The sequence below is a fragment of the Hermetia illucens genome, chromosome 3 (genome assembly GCF_905115235.1).
Source record: "Hermetia illucens chromosome 3, iHerIll2.2.curated.20191125, whole genome shotgun sequence".
Taxonomy (NCBI): domain Eukaryota; kingdom Metazoa; phylum Arthropoda; class Insecta; order Diptera; family Stratiomyidae; genus Hermetia; species Hermetia illucens.
Window position 1 is genome coordinate 101,064,980 of NC_051851.1, and position 21,068 is coordinate 101,086,047.

The following is a 21,068-nucleotide window of genomic DNA, read 5'->3' on the forward strand; positions in this document are numbered from 1 at the left end:
TATCTGTTCAAATAAAATCAATGATTGTGTATTACTATATTTTTTTAGTAATTGGCTGCTATATGGGCATAGAGCCTCACCCTATGAAGTTTGGTGGAAATCGCACTATTGCTAACAAAGTTATAATAGGTAAAATTTGCCGCTTCTGTGCAAGCTCAAGACGTTGAATGCCAGTTACGTGCTAGGTATCTATTGAAAAATCGAGTGCTGATGTAGCGATAATTTATGAGAGGTATCGGAATTTGGCTGAGGGATACACCTAGCAAGTGGCGATATTGGTATGTAGAAGAAGCAATAGTCTTCTGGTAAGTCGGCTTTGTTAAGGCAAAAGTCAACTTTACCCACATTAGCAGGCATTTCATTCCTTCTCGAGAAACACTAGCTCATGTCATGGTCAGGGATCTGATTCGGAAGGCAACAAGCTCATCAATCACTCTTAAATACTTTTCAATCTTTCCATATAGTGTACTGTAAAACTGGTTCAGGTCGAGTCCAGCGCTCGACTTCAAATACGCATTCGTTATTATAGCGTTTTAACATACTGCCGATGTTTTAGCCAGTTAGATTTTGATGTTGAATTCACTATCTTTTGTTGACTTCTAACAAATTCTTTCTATTGAGGGTAATCAATCTAGAACTCCAGTGCATATGCTATGAACTGTAGTATCCGATCGCGAGAAATCTACTGCCCAGTGTTTCGAAGAAACTTTGAAACTACTCCAAGGAAATATATTAATAATAATAATAATCGTTGGCGCAACAATCCATATTGGATCAGGGCCTTGAAGTGTGTTAGAGCACTTCATTCAAGACCGTAACGGTACACTACAGAACTCTGTAGGAGGCAATGTGGTCAGCATTGCGCTCGCCCGAGATTATTACCCTGATTTGACTCAGGTACTCATTCACAGCTGAGTCGACTGGCATCCGACGTCAAGTCACGATACAAATCCCACTGCCACCAGCGAGATTTGAACCGCGGCCTTCTGTATGACAACCCAGTGCTCTAACCACTGAGCTATCCGGACAAGGAAATATATTAATAATATAAAATTACTGAGAAGACCATGACTAAAGTCTCATATTCTGTTATAAATAATAATAATTAAACTCCGCCGAAACCGGCGCCAGGTTGTGAAAGGAGGAGGGATGGATAGCTTCCATCTGAATGGCTGTAGGCCACCGCATCGTCTCAGGGGGTAGGTGAGGAAAGTGCAGGAACTTTGCAGTCTTGCAGATTACTCACTAAGGAAGCTATCCCAACACCCGGCAGCTAGGGATAAAATGCACTACCAAAAATAATAAGAAGAAGAAATTTGAGGTCCAATGCGGATAACCGGCGGGAGTCGTCTGATTTGGTGACTGGGTCGGGCTCTCGTAATGGACAGCACGGCATCGAAGCCGCTAGTCGTGAGGCGGTTCGACGTCTAGGCGCCACGACGACCAGGAGCACTGCTCCGTCTGCTGCAGCTGTTTCGCCACAATCTGTCGCGACCACTTCAGCAGGTTCGCGTAGGCAGCGGATGAAATGGATTGAAGAAATGAACCTCTTCACTCCTACTACGAAATAACGGCGGGGCGGGTACAACATCTTACCGCCCCTTGTTGCACCAGAGATTCGTCGAGCGTTTTCCGCAATTCGCGCACGTCACTATGCAGCGAGTCGCAGACCAGTACCGCTTTAGTACTCGCAGCGACACAATCCCATCAGGGAACGTGTTCGACTTGAGGTCATCGGGGAAACCGACCGAGAGTCAACGGGGGCAGAGGCAGCGGCATCAACAATACCACGCCGCACTACAGGCAACAGTTTCAGTATTCGCCGAAACACTCTTCTCCACCGTCCAGCTGAGGCTTCCGCTGAGGTTCGGGACGAATTCCAAAGAGCGTGTATAGAATTCTCGGATACGGATCCTTTGCTTAGACCAGGTATTCCCAGGCTCTATGCGTCTCCAGCAACTCCGGGAATTCTATCTCAAATCAATGATGAGATTGCATCTCGGCTGTGTGCTAATATGTCTCTGCTGCAACTACAAACACTTGTGTATTGTGGTGCAGTTGCGGCTATCACATTGCACAGTCAGAAGATTCGCTTTCGTCTTATTGGTTTGAGTAACCAAAGCATTCCACCATGGAAAATTCGTCTGGAACGTCGGCGGGACTCACTAAGGCAGGACATTGCTAGACTCATTCAGATCAGCACTGGCAATGCCAGCAGACGGGTGAGAAATAAAGTGCAGAGGGTTTACCGGAACTATGCCATCCCCAGTGAGACACCCGTAGTTGAGATTCTGGATACACTAAAACAGAAACTTTGTGTCATATGCAGTCGGTTACGACGGTATGGCGAAATTCATTTCAGACGTGTCCAGAATGCAACATACCCGAGAAACCAGCGGAGCTTTCTCAAATCTCTCAACGAATTCCAACAGAGCGTCCAGACAGTGCAATTTTCGGTGACGGAAGCGAAAAAATATTGGGGTGGACTTTGTGAGTTACCCGCCCACCATGCTGAAGGCACCCGCCATGCCAATACGCCTGGCATGAATTTTGCGGATTTTACCTAAGAGGAAGTCCGACGAGCCATAAACAGCTCGAAGAACTGGAGAGGCCCACGTCTGGATCGGGTGCAGAATTTCTGGTATAAGAAATATACCAGCGTACACAGCCGGTTGGCACGCAGTATAAATGAGGTCATGAGTCGGCCGGAGGAGTTTCCACCTTTCCTCACTGCGGGGATTACCTACCTTATCCCTAAGAAGGACATGGTGCAGGACCCCGCAGACACAAGACCGATTACTTGCTTACCAACCCTGTACAAATTCATCACGTCCATTATTAGTGGAAGGATCAATGCGCACCTCAAGACCAACAACATTCTGTCCGAGGAGCAGAAGAGCTGCCGAGTTGGGTCAAGGGTTGCAAAGAGGAACTCATTATCGACTCGGTAGTTGTAGGACAAGCAACTAGAGGCCAAAGAAACCTCTTTAGCTGCTATATCGATTATGCCAAGGCTTTTGATAGCGTTCCGCATACCTGGCTAATCGATATCCTACATCTGTATCACATTGATCCGAAACTAAGTTTTTGGCGACAGTCATGTAAGGGTGGCATACCACCTTATCAGTGCGTACATCTGAGGGTGCTTATACCAGAGCCCATCCATCCGTATACGGAGGGGCATCTTCCAGGGGGATTCGTTGAGACCCCTTTGGTTTTGTATGGCACTGAACCCCCTTTCATGACTACTGAATGAAGCTAGACGGCGTGGCTTTGCAACACACTTGATGTACTTAGATGACATCAAGCTGTATGCTGGTACTGACAACCATCTTAGAAGTCTGTTACGAATAATAGACAGGTTCAGCCGTGAGTGGGGTGAAGTCGGACCAGGGGTGAAGTCGGACCAAGAGTGGATCGATGAATGGAAGTCGAAGGCCGTTCACGGTAAACACGTGAAAAGATAAATATCGAAAATTCGACCGATTTATAATTACAGGACTCTCCCTCCTCACTTCCTTCTCCGTCATTACATGGCAGAAATTTTTCACAAAATCGAACAAACATTGTCGCATTATCGTTGTTGTTTTCATCCTTTATCTCAGAAAGTGAAGTAATTCATGGAAATATCCCTTCAAGCAATTTAGAATATATTCGTATCGTAAACATGACAGAAATGAAGGATTAGTTAACTTCTATATGAAACTGTGTGTGAAATAGTTCGCGGGTGTAGGCCTTCCGTCTGCAATTCAAAAACGTTTCCAAAAACGAATGTACAACTTGCATTAAATTTTTGGTATTACTCTCACCCCACTCGGAACTCCAAACGTGCGCGTTCTTCTCCACTTTATAGCTTCAATAGTTTCTAGACGTTACGCAATTCCGTCCCAAACGAAGCCTACATTGATTTTTTTCGTTATATTTTTAGGTCGCCTAAACTAATTTATGCATTTTCAGCTGTAACTTCCACATTATAAATGAAATCAATTCCCATTGATGGGAAGGACCCTGTTTTTTAAGGACATTGGAAGGCAAAAAAGCAAAGCGATAAGTATAGAGACTTCACCGGCTACAACGGCTGTAAGCTCCCACGTTGCTGCTCCCGTAGTAGTATTTCAGTGGTGTGTATATTTGACCCAAAATCACACGATTCTTTTCCATGTTTTCTTATGTAAATAGTTTTCTCATGATCGATAAAATTTCTTCTTTGGTTCTAACAGCAAAAAGGAAGGAAGGAAGGACACGAAGCTTTCCATGTTTGGTTTCTTTTTTGGGAATGACGCTGTTGGCTTTTGGTGCGTTTCCTACGATTATGTTTGATGTACAGATAATATAGAAACTTACATCGAAATTTTCATGAAAATGAGGGTTAATTCGTTATTAAATAGTCGAGCAGCCTTATTTAATTCAGCCATGTGGGGGCGAGTTACAAAGTCGGAATCAACCTCATAAATTCCATTTAATTGCTCATGAATTAGATCGCTTTCCATGTGCATGTTGCCTTTGTTTTGAAATATTTGGCGACTTTTCCAGGGGGTTAGTTGTTTGAGAGGAATGAGTCGATTAAATTATGGTTAATTGCATGCTACATTCTGGTTAGAATAAAAGCTGAATATCAATATTTCAGGCTTCAGGACTCTCACGCAAGTCCAATAATTCCAAACCCCTTGCCATGAATGCAAAGAGAATGTTAGCAGCCCTTACCTTTACTGGAGATGAAGCCAGCCATTGCTGAAAAAGATCCGATGTTACGGAGGCTCTCTTGGTGTTGCGCGGCGAACGTTGTCCTTCAATAAGCAAATGGATACGAGCCACAGTATCCGGAGAAGCTCGTTCTTTCAACCACCGTTCAAAAGCGCCAGGTTTTTGTTCGTACAGCCTTGCGACCTCGTCCACATCGAGATCACTACTCCTCGAAGCCGATCGAGGTTTCGATTTCTTTTCAATTTCAGTGCAGCCATAATTTGTATTGATACTCCCAGAAGTCCTAGAATGTGGAAGGAACTCCTTTGTATCGGGACTGCGGATGTTTCCATTTTGTTGAATTTCAGGTTTGATTTCGTTAACACAAGCGATTTGTTTGTCACTTGCGCTTGGCTCTTTTGAGCTTTCAACTTCTTCTTCGGCAGACGTTATTAAAGTTGCCGGGGTGCTCTCTGACATTTTGAAAATAATTCATTATCTGTTCCAATTAGTTCTTTATCACTGTTGTCCCGCGCAGTTAACTGTAGCTCGCTTTGAAAAATCTTTGACCTATAAAAAAAATAGATAAATATAATTAGGTTTCATTCTATTAAAGATAATAATAGACCGATCTTCAATAAATGCTAAATATTTAGAGTATTTTGGCATTTGAAGTATTTCTAGTTTCGACTTGAGGCAAATCAAAAATAAATAAACGAAAATATCGAAACCTTATTTTCTCCAGAAATTGGAATTGTTCGAGCATTTTTCCCTACCTCGAGGCATTTATTTCTTGCTATTCAGAACTGAGACATGTAACGAAAAACCGACAAATATGTATGTTAGACTAGCAAAAGAGAACATACTTAAAAGATTTGGCTACTATGGACAGCTTTGTCTCCGCCAAATACTGTCCCAGCCGCCTTTAAGAAAAGAAAAGAGAAATAATACCATTGGCTGATTGACCGTGCAAAATCTAAGTATCTCAGGGAATGGGTAGTGTTAACTTTCCGTGGGCTTATAATATTCACTAATAATCCAGCGCAGCAAATATCGCAAAATCTCGATCTTAGTCTTTGTTCCACTTGCCAAAAATCGGCTTCTAGGTTCGTTATTTCTCTCGATCATAAGCTTAGAGTCGATAGGTTGTCAAATCCTATTTATCATAAAAAAAAATTGGGATTTATCGGTTAACTTAAGCGAGGCCAGATAAAAGCAGCAGGATTACTCTCGAGACCCTTTCAACATCAACAGCAGTCTAAGAAAAAAGGATGCCCTAACATGCGCCCTCTTCAACTTGGCCCTGGAGAAAGTTATTCGCGATGCAGATGTAAATGCGAAAGGCACTATTCTTTTTAAGTCCAGCCAACTACTGGCCTATTTTTATCCATATCGAGAAGGCGGCGCGAGATCTAGGGCTGCACATTAATGAAAGCAAGTACATGGTGACAACGTCAGCACCAAAAACCAAAGAACGAACAACATCAAACCGCACTGGTCAAATGAAAACAATAAAGATAGAAGACTACAACTTTGAGACCGTTGAAAAATTCTCCTATCTCGGGTCGAAAATCACAACTGATACCATCTATGACGATGAAACCCGCGCACGATTGTTGGCAGCCAACAAAGCCTATTTCAGCTTATAAAAACTGTTTCGCTCGAAACGTCTCACCATAGGGTCAAAACTCTTGCTCGGTTCTTACAAAAAGAAATTGCGGACTTTGGCCGCGTTCGAGAGAAGAATCCTGCGATGAATTTTTGACGCCCTTAATGAGGATGGACGATTCCGTAGCCTATGTAACGACGAAATCTATGAGCCATACCACGACCGTCTGGTTGTGAATAAAATCCGGCTCAACAGATTGCGGTGGGCGGGTTAATCCATATGGATGAGGATGATTCAGCCCGGAAAGTCTATAAGAGCTATATCTATGGTGGAAAAAAAGAGGAGCCAGACCCTACCTGAGACGGAGTGATGGTACAGGTCTGGACGGCAGACAGCTTTTCGGGATATTGAATTGGTGGACCTTCGGCGCAAAAGCGAGGTGCCTGGAGTTCCTTACTACGGCAGGTCTAGACCGGATTCCGGTTGTTGCGCCGTTGATGATGATGATGTCTGCAAATTTGGGGTCTGAGCGAAGTGAGATGCTAAGGATCTGCAGTGCGGCACTAAGTGTTTGTACTCTGGCAGATCCAGTGGTTGCACTGGTGTCGAATTAATGTTGACAGTTTTCGTACCGTACGATTGCATGATCGCATGCCTCTTTTCGACAGGGGCATGAGAATACTAAAAAGTTGTTTTCGAATGATTCAGTTTCGTGAGAGGCAGCAATCACCCTAGAGGCGAACCAATATTGAATATGCTGGGTAAAATTAAATCAAAGAGTCATGAGAATCATCAGAACTTTTAAATGCATTCCGCGAAATGCAGGTTAAAAAAAGTTCTGTAACTTTAGGAAAATTAAAAAAAAATGTATACCGTACTCCAAATGTCACTGCTACCGTAATCACAAATTGTATCAAAGATTCCGAGAAATTTGAGTGGGATGACGACGGCTATTTGGTACTGATTTTTTTCAACGGATGGAAGAAAATAATGAGAATAAAGCAGGAGAAATTTTGCAGTCTATTAGAAATTAAATATAATGTCGATTGTTCTCAGTTATTGGACTATCTCCAAATCGGCGAAGATACCCTGATAGATGATATTCTTGATGAATTTCGATTTCCGGAAGATGTTTGCCAAATTACAAACAAGTTGAGAAACCGAAAGCTGGACGCCTCAAGTAGGAACGGTGTTTCTCTATGTGACCAACTTTCGAGTGCATAGTAGTTGCATAATAATTTAAGTTCAATTGCGCACGATTTTCCAATAAACCTAAACACAAATAATTTGCTCTGCAAAATACTCTATCGATTATAGTTAATTACATACACTTCACACTAGGAATTTAATAGTATTAAGAAATGTGAAAAAGCCCTCAAAGTATGGGACAAAGAATCAATGCCTGACGACTGGCAACGAGGCATTGCAGCACTTATAGAGGTATCATGTTGCTGAGTACCATCTATAAGATATCCTCCACCATCTTGCTACGCCGAATAACCCCATATGCCCACAACATCATTAGCCCACACCAAAGAGGTTTCACTCCAAAAAATCAGTAACAGATCGGATTTTCTCTCTGCTGTTCAGCATCAACAACGGTCTAAGATAAGGGGATGCCCTATCATGCGTCCTTTTTAACCTGGCCCTGGAAAAAGTGATCCGTTAGTTTGAGGTAAATGTACCGTCCTCTTTAAGTCCGCCCAACTACTGGTCTACGCTGACGATATTGACATTATGGGAAAAACAACCCAAGATGTACAGTCTACCTTCAGATCGAGCAGGCGGCGCGAAATCTCGGGCTTCACATGAATGAAGACGAAATACATGGTCGCAACATCAGCGTCAAAGAACAGAGAGCCAACAACATCGAATCGCATCTGATCGCGTTCGAGAGAAGAATCCTCCGATGAGGAGGATGGACCATTCCGTAGCCTACGTAACGACGACATCCATGAACGACACCACCACCGTCTGGTTGTGAATAAAATCCGGGTCAACAGGTTGCGGTGGGCGAGTTAATCCGTATAGATGAGGATGATTTAGCCCGGGAGGTCTATAAGAGCAATATCTATGGTATAAAAAAAAAGGAGGCAGACCCTGCCTGAGATGGAATGATGGCGTAGGTCAGGACGCCAGACAGCTTGTCGGGATATCGAATTGGTGAACCTTCGGCGCAAAAGCGAGGTGCCTGGAATTCCTTACTACGGCAGGTCTAGACCGGATACCGGTTCCCCCCTTAATCCATATAGATGAGGATGATCCAGCCCGGAAAGTCTATAACGGCAATATCTGTGGTAGAAAAATAAGACGAGGCAGACCGCGTAGGTCAGGACGCCAGACAGCTTGAGGCTTTGAGGGATATCGAATTGGTGGACGTCGGCGCAAAACCAATAAATTAACACTAGTGAATAGGAAAAGCAAGTTTTTATTATCTCAAATAATTTTATCGCTAAAAATACCGCGTATTTCACTCAATTTTATATTGTTATTGAGGTGTCTATTTTCCCAGATTTTGGGTAGACTTTTTAATGAAATCAAATCAAGTGCACTTAATGCACCGAGTGAACGTCACTTAACTTTTCTGCAGCCGGGACGCTTGGTCGTTTTTCATTTAGATTTTGGTTATTTTTAGCCAACAGCCACTTTCTTATTGTACTTTTTCAAACGAGCTTAAGATCGTCTGTAACAGAGGACCTTTAACAAGCTAGAGAATTATGGAGAAAGCTGTTGACCAGTTGATCAGCACGAAATGTGAGTATGTGAAAAACCAATTTAGCGTAGCGTAGCGCTTGTTAGAAATAATTTTTAAATGTTGAAAAAGAAAGAATTGATTAAGTTTGAAATTATGCTCGTCCATTAAAGTAGTTTTTCGTTACATTGGTAGCTATCCGGTTTACGATAAATTTGTAAAATTGCACAAATTGTCATGACTTTTTGTTGAGAATAGGTGCAGTAAATAAAGATATTAACTGAAACAAGTCGGGAAACCGGAAGCTGGACGCTTCAGGTACGAAAGGTTTTGTGTATTTCTTAGTACGTAGCACGTAATATATCCATATATCATGTGAGAGTATCCACTTTCGGGTGATATTGACATTCATAGTCTTCAATTTTCAAAGAAGCAACAAATTTGAGGCATTATAACTTTGTCAGTAATAGTGCGATTTCCACCAAACTTGGTACTATCATGCTCTATATTATAGCCTATATCACTGCAAAATTTCATGGTACTAGGATGAACTTAAGGGGGGTTTTCACCAATTACAAAAAATTGTAGTAATATACTATTATTAACTTTATTTAAACAGATATCGGTATGGAAGGTATTTCGGAGCCCAGGCACCATATAGTGGCAGACTCCTTATTTTTTTAAGATTTTTCGGTTTGGTAGTTTCTGAGAATGGCCCCCTTAAAGAAGTGATCACTTTCAACCCCCCGCGCTCCCCACCCTTCCAACAAATGTCAAAACCAAGATCGGCTTTGAAAAGTACTAATCGAGACCTTTAATTTGATACCCCACATGACTATATTTGATGAAAAAAAATTTTACACCCCCCTTTTGCATGTATGGGGACCCCCCCTTAAATTCGACGTAAAAGGATGTAATTCACTGTATGCGTGAGCGTTCACAGTTCCCACCTTTCTACGAAATTTGGTGTCAATCGCTATAACCGTTTCCGAGAAAAATGCGTGTGACGGACAGACAGACAGACAGACAAACAGACGGACAGACAGACAGACAGACGGTAAACCGATTTTAATAAGGTTTTGTTATTACACAAAACCTTAAAAAGTAGGTATAGAGAAGTTGAGCCCGTTGGGAAAGGTGGATTGGATTATTGATCATAAATTAATATAACAAAACCATATGTGACAGTAGGTTCGGTGCAAAACTATAACAAGAGGTGAATAAATCATTTTTTGGTTGGATGCAATGAATTCAGGGCCTTGAAGTGTGTTAGAGCATTTCATTCATTCAAGACCGCAACGTTACGCGTTGCGCTCGCTCGAGATTATGACCCTGATTTGAGTTAGGTGCTCATTAACAGTTTAGTCGAACGGTATCCGGCATCCAGTCACGATAACAAATTCCTCTGCCTCCAGTGAAGTTTGAACCGAGAGCTGTCGCTCAAATCAGAAGGAAATTCAGAAGCCGTCGCCACACACAACGCGATCTGTCGCAGCGATCTGCTCGTACAAATTTACATAAATGGAGAGCAATCTGTTCAGTATTACATTGAAGATACGGAGATACTAGTAGAGAAGAAGGCGATATTTGTCTTATTTGGAGTTTCTACCATACATTGGTGAAATCCAAATCAAATTTTCCCATAATAATAATAATAATCGTTGGCGTAACAATCCATATTGGATCAGGGCCTTGAAATGTGCTAGAGCATTTCGTTCAAGACCGTAATGGTACACTACAGCACACTGTAGGAGGCAATGTAGTCAACATTGCGCTCGCCGAGATTATTACCCCCTAATTTGACTTAGGTACTAATTCACAGCTGAGTCGACTGGTATCCGACGTCAAATCACGATACAAATCCCACTGCCACCAGCGAGATTTGAACCGCGACCTTCCGTACGACAGCCTTGTGCTCTAACCACTCAGGTATCCGGACTATCCGGATTTTTCCATAATTTGCAGTAAACAAGTTATTAATCTTCGCCTCGTTTCTATTGGATTTCTTCAATTCATTGTCCACTTTTCAATGCTCTTCGAACATTTCTCAAGAGAAATGGAAATGCTAGGAAACCCTATCTTCGTGTGATTGCAGCACAACCGAAAATATGGCATTTTCCAAGAACAGGTCTTTCGGGTTTATCTCATGCACCCAACATTCTCTTTCCTCTGCATTGAATAGAAGTGTTAAATCAAGATGGGGTAACTCCTCACCTGAATTACTTATTTTTGGTTTGCGTTAAGAGGTGGTTAGTCAGCTAAAGTTTAAAGAAAATTAAATGGGAAAGAGTGTTTTTTTCTGAACCTGGAGACAGAGGGTATTAACCGTTAATTGAATGTATTCCCTACTTAAGTAGCAGTCTACAAATTTTGAAACTAACCGAATTTTTATAGAATTTCTACATGCACTAGATAAGCAAAGCCTTTCAAACAAGGACCTAATATAGACGTAGAAGAATTTTGGAACGTCTGCAAGTTCACCAATAACTGCATTGAGGGTCTCCAGAATGCTCGCTATCTCCAACTTGAGGGAGTATTTCGGCGATATTAGCTGATCTGATCAGTACAATAATGCAGTCGTTCACACCAACAACAGAACCTGGGGAAAAAAAAGATGTTTGGACAGCAAGGACTTGCGAATTTACTTTAAAAACACTTTATTCAAGAATGACGTAGGCATACACCGTCTCGATGAACTATAACAATAATGATTGTCATTAGATCAGTTGAGTTTCAACTGATCTAATGTGATTAAGTAAATTCGAAATTGCTGGATGCGTGTGACCAAAAATGGCGCTGAATTCGACCACGAAACAAACTTTCATCTGATAGTGGCCTATTTTCATTCGCGTGCGTCCGCGGCTGCTTCTAGGGATGAAGAGAATCGGATCGTGTGTTTTCGTTATTCTATTGGTATTTAAGAGTAAGACTCCTCTCCTGCTGTGGAGATCAAGGGTATTGATAAGCATTAGGCTGCCATTAAAAGATTTTATCTGTGGGAGAAGCCAAGTGAAAACCACGCCGAACAAAGTCCACTGTAAGAACTGGTTGGCGGAATTGAAGTCGAAATTAGAAACGTAGGGAGCTAAGAGCTCTGATAATCGGACCGGGTATACCATGATAAAAAAAGGAGAACCACCACTTCGAAAAACTCACGACACAGTATAAGTTAGCTCCCGCTTTGAATCTGAACCTGCCATCGATATTACATATTACTGATGATATCCTAATAATGCTTTGTCCAAAGGATAAGGCATCTTTCCTTAAACAACAGGGCAGACAATAACTTATTCTTTCAGTCATGGACCTTAGCCCGATAGCTCTCGACTTGAAGAACGAGGTAAAGAGAATCGGATTAAAATTAAGTATCAAATCCAGGCAGGCCAAAGGCAGCGTTGAAACTAGGCACATTAACAACGCTAAAATCGCGATCCCTCTTTCATCGAAAATCTATAAATCAGTATCTGAACGCCGAAATCAAATTAAAGCTTTACGCAGTCTGCGTGAAGCAATACATAATTTGACTTAGCCATATAAATTTGTCAAAAAAAGTGAAAAAATCTCTATCTCTACAAAATTACGAAACCACGCAAGGAGCCTCAGACAACGACGAAGCCAGCTACGAAAACGCGACTAACGATTTGCGTATTTTCCCATGGAACGTGCGCTTCCTGTACCGAAAAGGAGCTGCCAAGCAGCTAGCCGACACTCTGTCCCATTATAGGGCTGATGTAACAGCATTGCAGGAGATCCGATGGACAGGGACCGGCCATTCAGTAAACCAGATTCTCGGAGTAGGTTTCTTAGTCAGCCAAAAAATGAAACCTGCTGTTATCGACTTTGAAAAGATAAGCGAAAAGCTATGCACTCTGCGCTTATTAGCCTCATTAACGTTCACACTCCAACAGAGGAGCCTGAGAATTGAAGAAGGATACCTTCTACGAGGAAGTCGAACGAACCCTCAAAGCCTGTCCCAGGTATGATATCAAAATTTATATTTGGATTTTTCAGGCGATACTTTGGCTCCCATAATTCACATAAAAAGACCAAGGATAACGGACTGCAGATTATTTAATTAGCAGTATCGCACAAAATGGTGGCTCGTGCGGAAAGTAGTCCACATGACTACCAAAGAGGTATTATCTATCCCATACATAAAAAAGTAGGGTAGCATTTGTAGAGGTATCACGTTGCTGAGTACCATCTATAAGATGAATAGCCCCATACGCTCAAAACATCATCGGCCCATAACAAAGAGGCAGGGCAAATTGTATACGGCCATGGGAGAATTCAGTATTCCAACGAAACTGATAAGACTGACCGGGTAAAAGCAGCAGGATCACTCTCGTGACCATTCAACATCAACAACGGTCTAAGACAAGGAGATGACCTGTGATGCGTTCTCTTTAATCTGGCTCTGGAAAAAGTTATACGCGATGCAGATGTTAATGCAAAGAGCACCATCCATTTAAAGTCTAGCCACCTACTGGCCTATGCTGACGATATCAATATTATGAGAAGAACAACTCGAAATGTACAACCAGCCTCCATCCAAATCAGGCAGCCGGCGCGAGATCTTGGGCTGCACAGTAATGAAGGCAAGACGAAATGCATGTTGACGTCAGCGCCAAATAACAAAGAAGCGACAATATCAAATCGCACACGACGACGAAAACTGTTTCGTTCGAAACGTCTCACCATAGAATCAAAGCTGTTACTGTACAAGACAATGATCTTGCCAGACCTCATGTATTCCTCGGAAACCTGGATTTTTAGCAAGAAAAATTGCGTGAAATATATGACTGATACCACAACCGCCCCACACTTATGTGGGTGATCCAGCCCGAAAAGTCTATGGTAGAGAAAGAAGACGTAGCAAATCCTGTGTCAGATGGAGCGATGGCGTAGGCCATTGGTTGACCCCTGTGCAAAGCCGGGATGTCTGGAGTTCCTCACTTAGGCAGGCCTAGACCGGATACCGGTTGTTGCACCGTTGATGATAATGATGATTACAATATAAAAGGCTAATGAAATCAATTCAATTGCAAGAAATACTATTTACTAACGTTAAAACCTTTTTTGCGTTTTCTAGGCGATATAAGCAGTGGCTGTTGAATAAAAAGCGGCACACGCAACAAGCAAGCAAAGTCAAGCGACCATTAGATGATGATCCCTTTCGAGCTCAATCTTAGCGCTTCACTTGGTACACACCTCCAAAAGACAATTCCTAAATCTACTGCAGATTTAAACGTAATCATTCTATCCGCTCGTATGTTGTCGCTCAGCTGAAACCTGGGAGCTGGAAGCCCTCGATACAGTTGTCAAAGAGCGTACGCCCATTCCAAAAACCAACTCGTGCTACCATCGACAAATGTTGTAAGCGGTAAGTCCGACCTTATCCAAATTACAATACTTCGGAGTTTCGAAATATGCAGTTTGCTAGGCCGAAAATTTCGATCCTTTTTAATCGCCTTTTGCAAGAATGAATTCTTAATTAGTACCTCACCGAGGAGTCACTATTAAAATAGGATGAAGAAGCAATAAATTGATGGTGACCACTATTAAGAAGGCCTGACCTACTCATTCAAACACCTGGGGGTTGCACGGCCATTCCTATTATAGTGACTCGTCACTTCTCCTTTGTCAAAAAGGCTTGGGCAGTCTTTGAGGGAGTTACGAAATTAAGTAAATCATTTTTGAGAAAGCATGTTTTTGTCTCAGGTCATTATTGTGAGAAGTGCAATTTTCGAGGTACTACTAGATGATTGTCTTCCCGGATCAGTCACAACATTCCTTAACAATTAGTCACAACCTAACTAACTTTATAGTAGGGCATCTAACTTAAATAATGTACCCTAAAGTAACAAAGGCGTAGGGGTCAAGCAATGCATTGCAGGATAGACTGATGCGGAACATAGCTCCCTGAGGCCAACCTATCTCTCTCTGAGGATGAGCTGTCTCTCCTTTGGGACAGTGCGTGGCTTTTCAGAGGCCAAGCCGCTCGTCTACCAAGACCGTTAGTGAGTGGTAATAGCCACACCCTGTACGAGGTGACCCTACTATTAACAAAACGCTACGGATCTAGACTGGGGAGTCGAAAAACACCTCCCCCAATCCAGAGTGTTATGCGAACCGTGTCCATTGGATAGTTTGCAGTCGGGGGTAACTGACTGTATTCGAACGGAGCCTCACTGATACTTGGTCACCTCAGTGAGTAAGTTACCGTGCTACGGGGGGCTAAGGCACGGCGGTCCTCCTAACCCCCATATTTGTGGGAATCAAATGAGTACAAACAAAAAAGAAAAGGAAACAAAAAACAACAAAGCGGGGCCCCGTACCGCACAAAAGATGGTTAATCAGGCGGAGGTACATCTCCAAATTATTGAGAGCCAGGTTATTACACCCAAGAAGGGAGAAGTTGGGATGTCAAGCAGTGATCCAAGGTTACCATTGGTATACTACGTGGACAACAGCCAACGAACACCACTGCTTAAAGAGCAGGGACCAGCAAAAGCACGTCTGAGATAAATATAACAGACGTCAGGAAGGAGTCAGGTCTCAGTGGCGCCGATGTTAAATGTTACCTACGCTATCTGAAGGAGGGCCTGAAACCAGAAGAGGCCCTTAAGAAGGCTCAGGACAGACCTAAGCCATCTCCACCGGAGCCGAGAAAGCGGGGAGCAGCAAAGATCAGCCCGCATGAAGGGAATGCTCCCAAAAAATCCAAACCTGAACCCAGGAGGGAAGAAAACACGGGCAGGTCAGGAGTGAAGGCAGGACCCAGGAAGTCCGCCGTTAGCTATGCTAGTGCGGTCAAGGGCATTCGACTGGCCATACTGCCAAAAAGGGTTCCCGAGAAAATACTCACTCGTGAGGAGCAGGAAATCATTGAGGACCTTGTCGTCAAGCAGATGATCAAGGGTTGGACTTCGAAACTGGTGTTCACCGGGATACGCTTTCGACCAGGCCTTATACTGGTGGACTGCGCGACGGAAGACACCGCAAAATGGGTTAGAACCATTGTTCCTAGATTGCCAGGAAAGGGGTGGAACTGTCAACATGTGCTGGGGATGATATACCGGCGCCCACATGGTGACAGTTTTTCTGCCAAAAGCCGCGGCAATAGAAACGGAAGATCTTATGAGCCTCCTAATTGCTCAGAATGAAGATCTAGATACCCGACTATGGAGAGTCCTCAGAAGCAAGGTGGAGAGCAAGGGTAAACTCCTCACGATCGGGGTAGATGACCGATCCCTGGAAACAATTAAACGTCGGAGTTGTCATGTCAACTACCGATTTGGCAACATACCCGTGCATGTGCACAGGGAAAAGCCGAGGAAAGATACCTCGGAGGAGGCACCGGGTGGAAAACATACCGAGGTCCCTGAAGAAGTCTCGAAAGCCATAGAGGCGGAAAGGACTGGATCAACCAGGAAAATAGACCTGCTGCCCAGTAAAGAGCAGAAGCTGGACAACCTAGATCTAGGACTCCTAGGGCTCAGGGTGGACAGCGATGCGCGGGAAACGTAACTTAAAATACATATGTCTTTCAGAGTTCTTAACCGGGGACCTTGTTGCTATCCAAGTCTCATTGGAAGTCGGGAGGAGCACTCGAGAAACAGTTGTGGCATCGGGATACTTGCCAGGAGACGAAATCCGGGCTCCACCGGAACAAGTCGCAAAACTGACGAAGTATTGCGAGAAGAGGGCGTTACCACTTCATCTCGGCTGAGATGTCAATGCCCACCACGAAGCGTGGGGAAGCAGCGACGCCAATCATAGAGGTGAGTACCTTCTTGAATTTATTTTTAGCAATAAGTTAGAAATATACAACGTAGGAAACACTCCAACATTTGTGACCAGCACCAGACAGGAGGTTCGACATTGAGGTGCCCCTGGAGGTCCTTCTGGGATTAACCCCTCTCCATCTGCACATACCAATGCAGGCAAGGAAATCAACATTCAGGATATAGTATGATTGAGGCGGGGAGCTGCTTAAATTGAAGGAAGATTGATATTCTTTCTAGGTGGTATCCCGAATTACTGATACCGAGGGATAACATGACAACGAGGTTTCACTTCGATAAGAAGTTTGAAACACGTTGGAGTAACAAGGCAAATTCGGAAAGCGTGGCTGCGACATACGGCCTAAACCAGCAATTGATTACTTGGTACACTGACGGATCCTTTACAGCAGAGGGAGCGGGTGCCGGTGTCATTGGCCCAAAATGTACTTTGAGCCAATTGCCAGGTACACTAGCATATTTCAGGCGGAAATATACGCCATAGACAAATGTGCCTCCTTTAATCTACAAAAGAACTATAGGAGGCAGAACATAGCTATTCTCACCGATAGCCAAGCAGCGATCAAGGTACTTAGGTCCAACCAGGTAAACTCTAAACTGGTATGGTAATGCCTTGAGAGACTGAATACACTCGGCTCGTCCAACAAAGTCTGGATACTTTGGGTTCCAGGCCATGCTGGGTTAGAAGTCAACGAGGAAGCGGACGAACTAGCCAAGAAGGGAACAGGGACGCCTTTACACGGGCCAGAACCCTTCTATGGAATCGGAAATGGTTTCATGACTACGAATCTAAGAAATGAAGAGGAACGGTTGAGGGAACTATACTGGGCGGGCCTACCAGGGATAGAGCAGTCCAGGGTGCTTATTGGGGGATACGAACCCATACGCACAAAAGACTGCTTAAACCTCACCAAAAAGAACCTTCGAATCATAGTGAGAATTCTCACTGGTCATTGTCGGCTGAACTATCACCTAGGGAAGCTAGGGATATCTACGGACACTGCCTGCAGATTTTGTGAGGAGGAGGACGAAACCTCTATACACGTCCTGGGACAGTGTTCGGCACTTGTGCAAAGTAGGTCGAGACATCTGGGAGAACCCTTAATACCAGATGTAAAACTGAAAGACCTGGAAGTAGGAAACATACTAAAGTTCCTAACGGTTATAGGCCTGCTTGAGATACTATGATCAATAGGTACACTATAACCAGTAAAATGGGCACAATAATTCTTCAAGGACGTGGTGCGACTTTCCCTTAACAGAATAACAGTAAATAACAAAGGCGTAATATTTGCTGAGATCTAAAAACATTTCCCCGTTATTGTTACAGGCGTTAAACCCATTCCCATGACCACAATCACAACGGCGCCTTTAGAAAAGTTCTTGCAATCATAATCCTACCGGAAACCGGTAGCTAAGTTTACCATAATACGGGGGGGGGGGAAGATCTCGCATATCAAAAAGCTAGGAGAATTTGATGAGCGTTCCTCTTACTCATGCGCTTTTGAATCCTGCTAAACATTTTGCTGCCGAATCTAGTGTCGTATTGATGCTACCAAATTCCGGAGCAGGTTTCAAATAGCATTCAAGCTGTAAGATCTTGAACAAAGTTGAGGAATATTACTAGCGGAGGCCTCTGATACAGAAGGGAATAAGAAAATGGATAAAGTCCAGATTTGACTTTCGAAAGGTGACGACGTGATCTTGTGGGAGATTGAAATGTCGGGGTGAGATCTAACAAGACCTGCTCGATCATTTGTTAAATAAAGATGGTTTTGGAACCACCATTAGAGCAGTGAACACAGGTCTTATACGGGGCGTTTGAAATTTACAAATGCAGATACTTCAACACCAGTATTTAATTGAGCCAATTCCGAATCAATGTTTGCTTTATGTTGCTGTGTATCGCGTCGAAAATACCTCATACAGTCGAAAGATACAATAATTACATTGCTGGTTTTGGTATGTCGTGGAACTATCTACCCCAGGGAGCCAACTACACACTAAAACTACTTGGCAGAGGACAATCGGGAAACATACGAATACATTGCATTTGTTTGGCCTCAATTCTCGTATCCTGTATCCAAAAATAAGAACAGAAATACTCCGACAAAGCTATAACGAGCCCCTATTGAGGATCTTGAATACCCAAACTAGACAATATTTAAACTGATTAAAACCACTGGATAATCATGACTTATAAATAGTTAATCAGTGAATTCCTTCGAATAACATTGCCCTTTAACAGACAAAACAATACATTTCACAAATGTAAGAGGTTGGTATGTGTAGCAGTGGCAGAACTAGAGCGAATCAGTACCCTCATGTACATCTTCCCTTATTCGTAAAAATCAAGACAAACACACCGGACGTAAGCCGAAGCCTCTTTCAATATACGAAACTCATTCAATTTGAAGTTAATACGGAAATCCGATCAGCTATTGACGTGAACCCTTTCAATCAAATGTGCCGCCCCATTCAAGTCACTTGTAAATCATCGATTATCTGAATCATTGATTAGGTCCTTGTACAGTTTGAATAGCGACTAGTTGACCACAAATTTAGATCCTATACAGACCAATTACCCCTTTCGTGTGTGTGCGAAGCTCAAATAGTAATTCTCCGACAATACGTTCCGCCGGAGGAGAAAACTTTGTATTTTCTTTGCGTGAATCCTTCCTTCGTTTTATAGAGACAAATTTTAATTTCATTCTTCCCACCCGCCTTGAACCGCTAATAACTCAATTGCCAGTTACAGCTTCCACGGCTTCAACATATATTTATCAGCATTAATCAGGTCCTTGAAGCTATTCTCCTTGTTAGGTAGCGATTGCTAATTATCGCATTCCGGCATCCAGCCCCCGCACACCTACTCATGACTGGCGCCCAGTCAGATGTAGCTCACGATGTGGTATTTACGTTGCGCTGCAAAATCCCTCCACAAGCTTTTCCGTGAGCAGCCTCACCAGCCGTGGGTTGGAGGAATCACTTATATTGTTCTGGTGTTTCAGCATAACAAAATTAAATTTGGGATTAACTTCGAGGACAATTCGTGGATTGTACTTTGGCTGCTTGAGGCCGGAGCATTTACACACAATGCTCTCGAACGTCCTTCAACCACTCGACTTCCTCGAAATCGGTACTCATCGCCGGTACCTAAAGGACTGATACATTTTATATGAAGTTCGATTCCCACTCTATTGATTGATAAATAATATGAGTCGTGCTATTGTTGCCGATGAATTTACCAAGGGACAGACACCCCAACCAGTGACGCACTTAAAGGAAGCATTCTCCACGAAAGGATAATTCGTTGTCTGATGTGACCCACTTTGCAACCTTCCAGAAAGCCAGGTAATGTTCCTTAAGACCGTAGAATGCAACCCGAATTGAATTAATTGTTGCTCTTAGCCAAGAGCACTCATGCATGGTGCATGTTAGCTACGGTACCCTCGAAACGATTCACAGTTGTCAAAGGATCACTCACCACACAAGGAAACGTCACTTGATTAACGCCAGCGTAGACTGTTTTGTTTGCTCCCTCCAGGGACACTTGGGAATGCGAAGAAGCAGCGAGTCAGGGCGCTCTTGCACCGTGCACAATCGGGGGTTGAGGTAGCTTCATACCCTTAGTCCTTCCACGTTCCCGGGCTTTTTAAGCTGGATCCTGACAACCGAGCTGCAGCCAGGTCCTTTTTTAAACACGAACAATGCAGGTCGCAACAATAATTCAACGTCCCTGAAACTTTTCTCGGAATTTCACACCACTAACACTGGGTGCTTTGCACTGAAATAAGCGCCGCAAAGGCTTCCAGGTTTAAGCACACTTTTTCACGAACAATTAGGATTCACAGGAGCGAAAGTAGTTCACGGAAAACGAACCCGCCCGGTGACGCTATTGCAAAATACACCTTGCTCGAGCCGTTCTGTCCAAAGACCTGCAAAATTCCAAGAACACTTGAAACAGCTCCACGACGCGTTGTACAAATACGACGGCACCCTCGAAACTGACTCGACGACCCTCGCTTCAGAGCCAGAGCCACTGCACGCAGAACCCAGCGAGGGCGGAAGGTCGGTCGATGGGTGGCAGTAGCAGAATCCGAGCGCCGCTTTCTAGCAGGCCCGCGCAAAAGCTTCTGCTCAGCTGGTCGGACGCGGATTCTCGTGTATAGTGGGAGCGCGCCGGTGGGGTAAAAGCCCGACTATGTGCAAACAAAAATACTTCTGCGATCCAGAGATGCAGCAGGTAATGGTACAGGCAGCGAGGGCTGTAAGCACG

General features: G+C 43.5%; 1 protein-coding gene across 3 annotated transcripts in view; it reads right to left on the reverse strand.

Annotated features, from left to right (window-relative positions):
- LOC119652412 (cGMP-specific 3',5'-cyclic phosphodiesterase) overlaps window positions 1–20,823 on the reverse strand; it is an 81,717-nt gene extending 60,894 nt beyond the window's left edge. For 2 of the 3 annotated variants that reach the window (XM_038056528.1, XM_038056525.1), the window contains exons 1-2: window positions 20,277–20,823; window positions 4,705–5,253 (exon numbers count right to left, since the gene is read on the reverse strand). In XM_038056528.1, the coding sequence (XP_037912456.1) occupies window positions 4,705–5,163 (459 nt within the window). In that variant the 5' untranslated portion in view covers window positions 5,164–5,253; window positions 20,277–20,823. The remainder of the gene's footprint in view (window positions 1–4,704; window positions 5,254–20,276) is intronic. The other variant, XM_038056529.1, reaches the window with a different exon arrangement.
- Window positions 20,824–21,068: the final 245 nt, after the last annotated feature.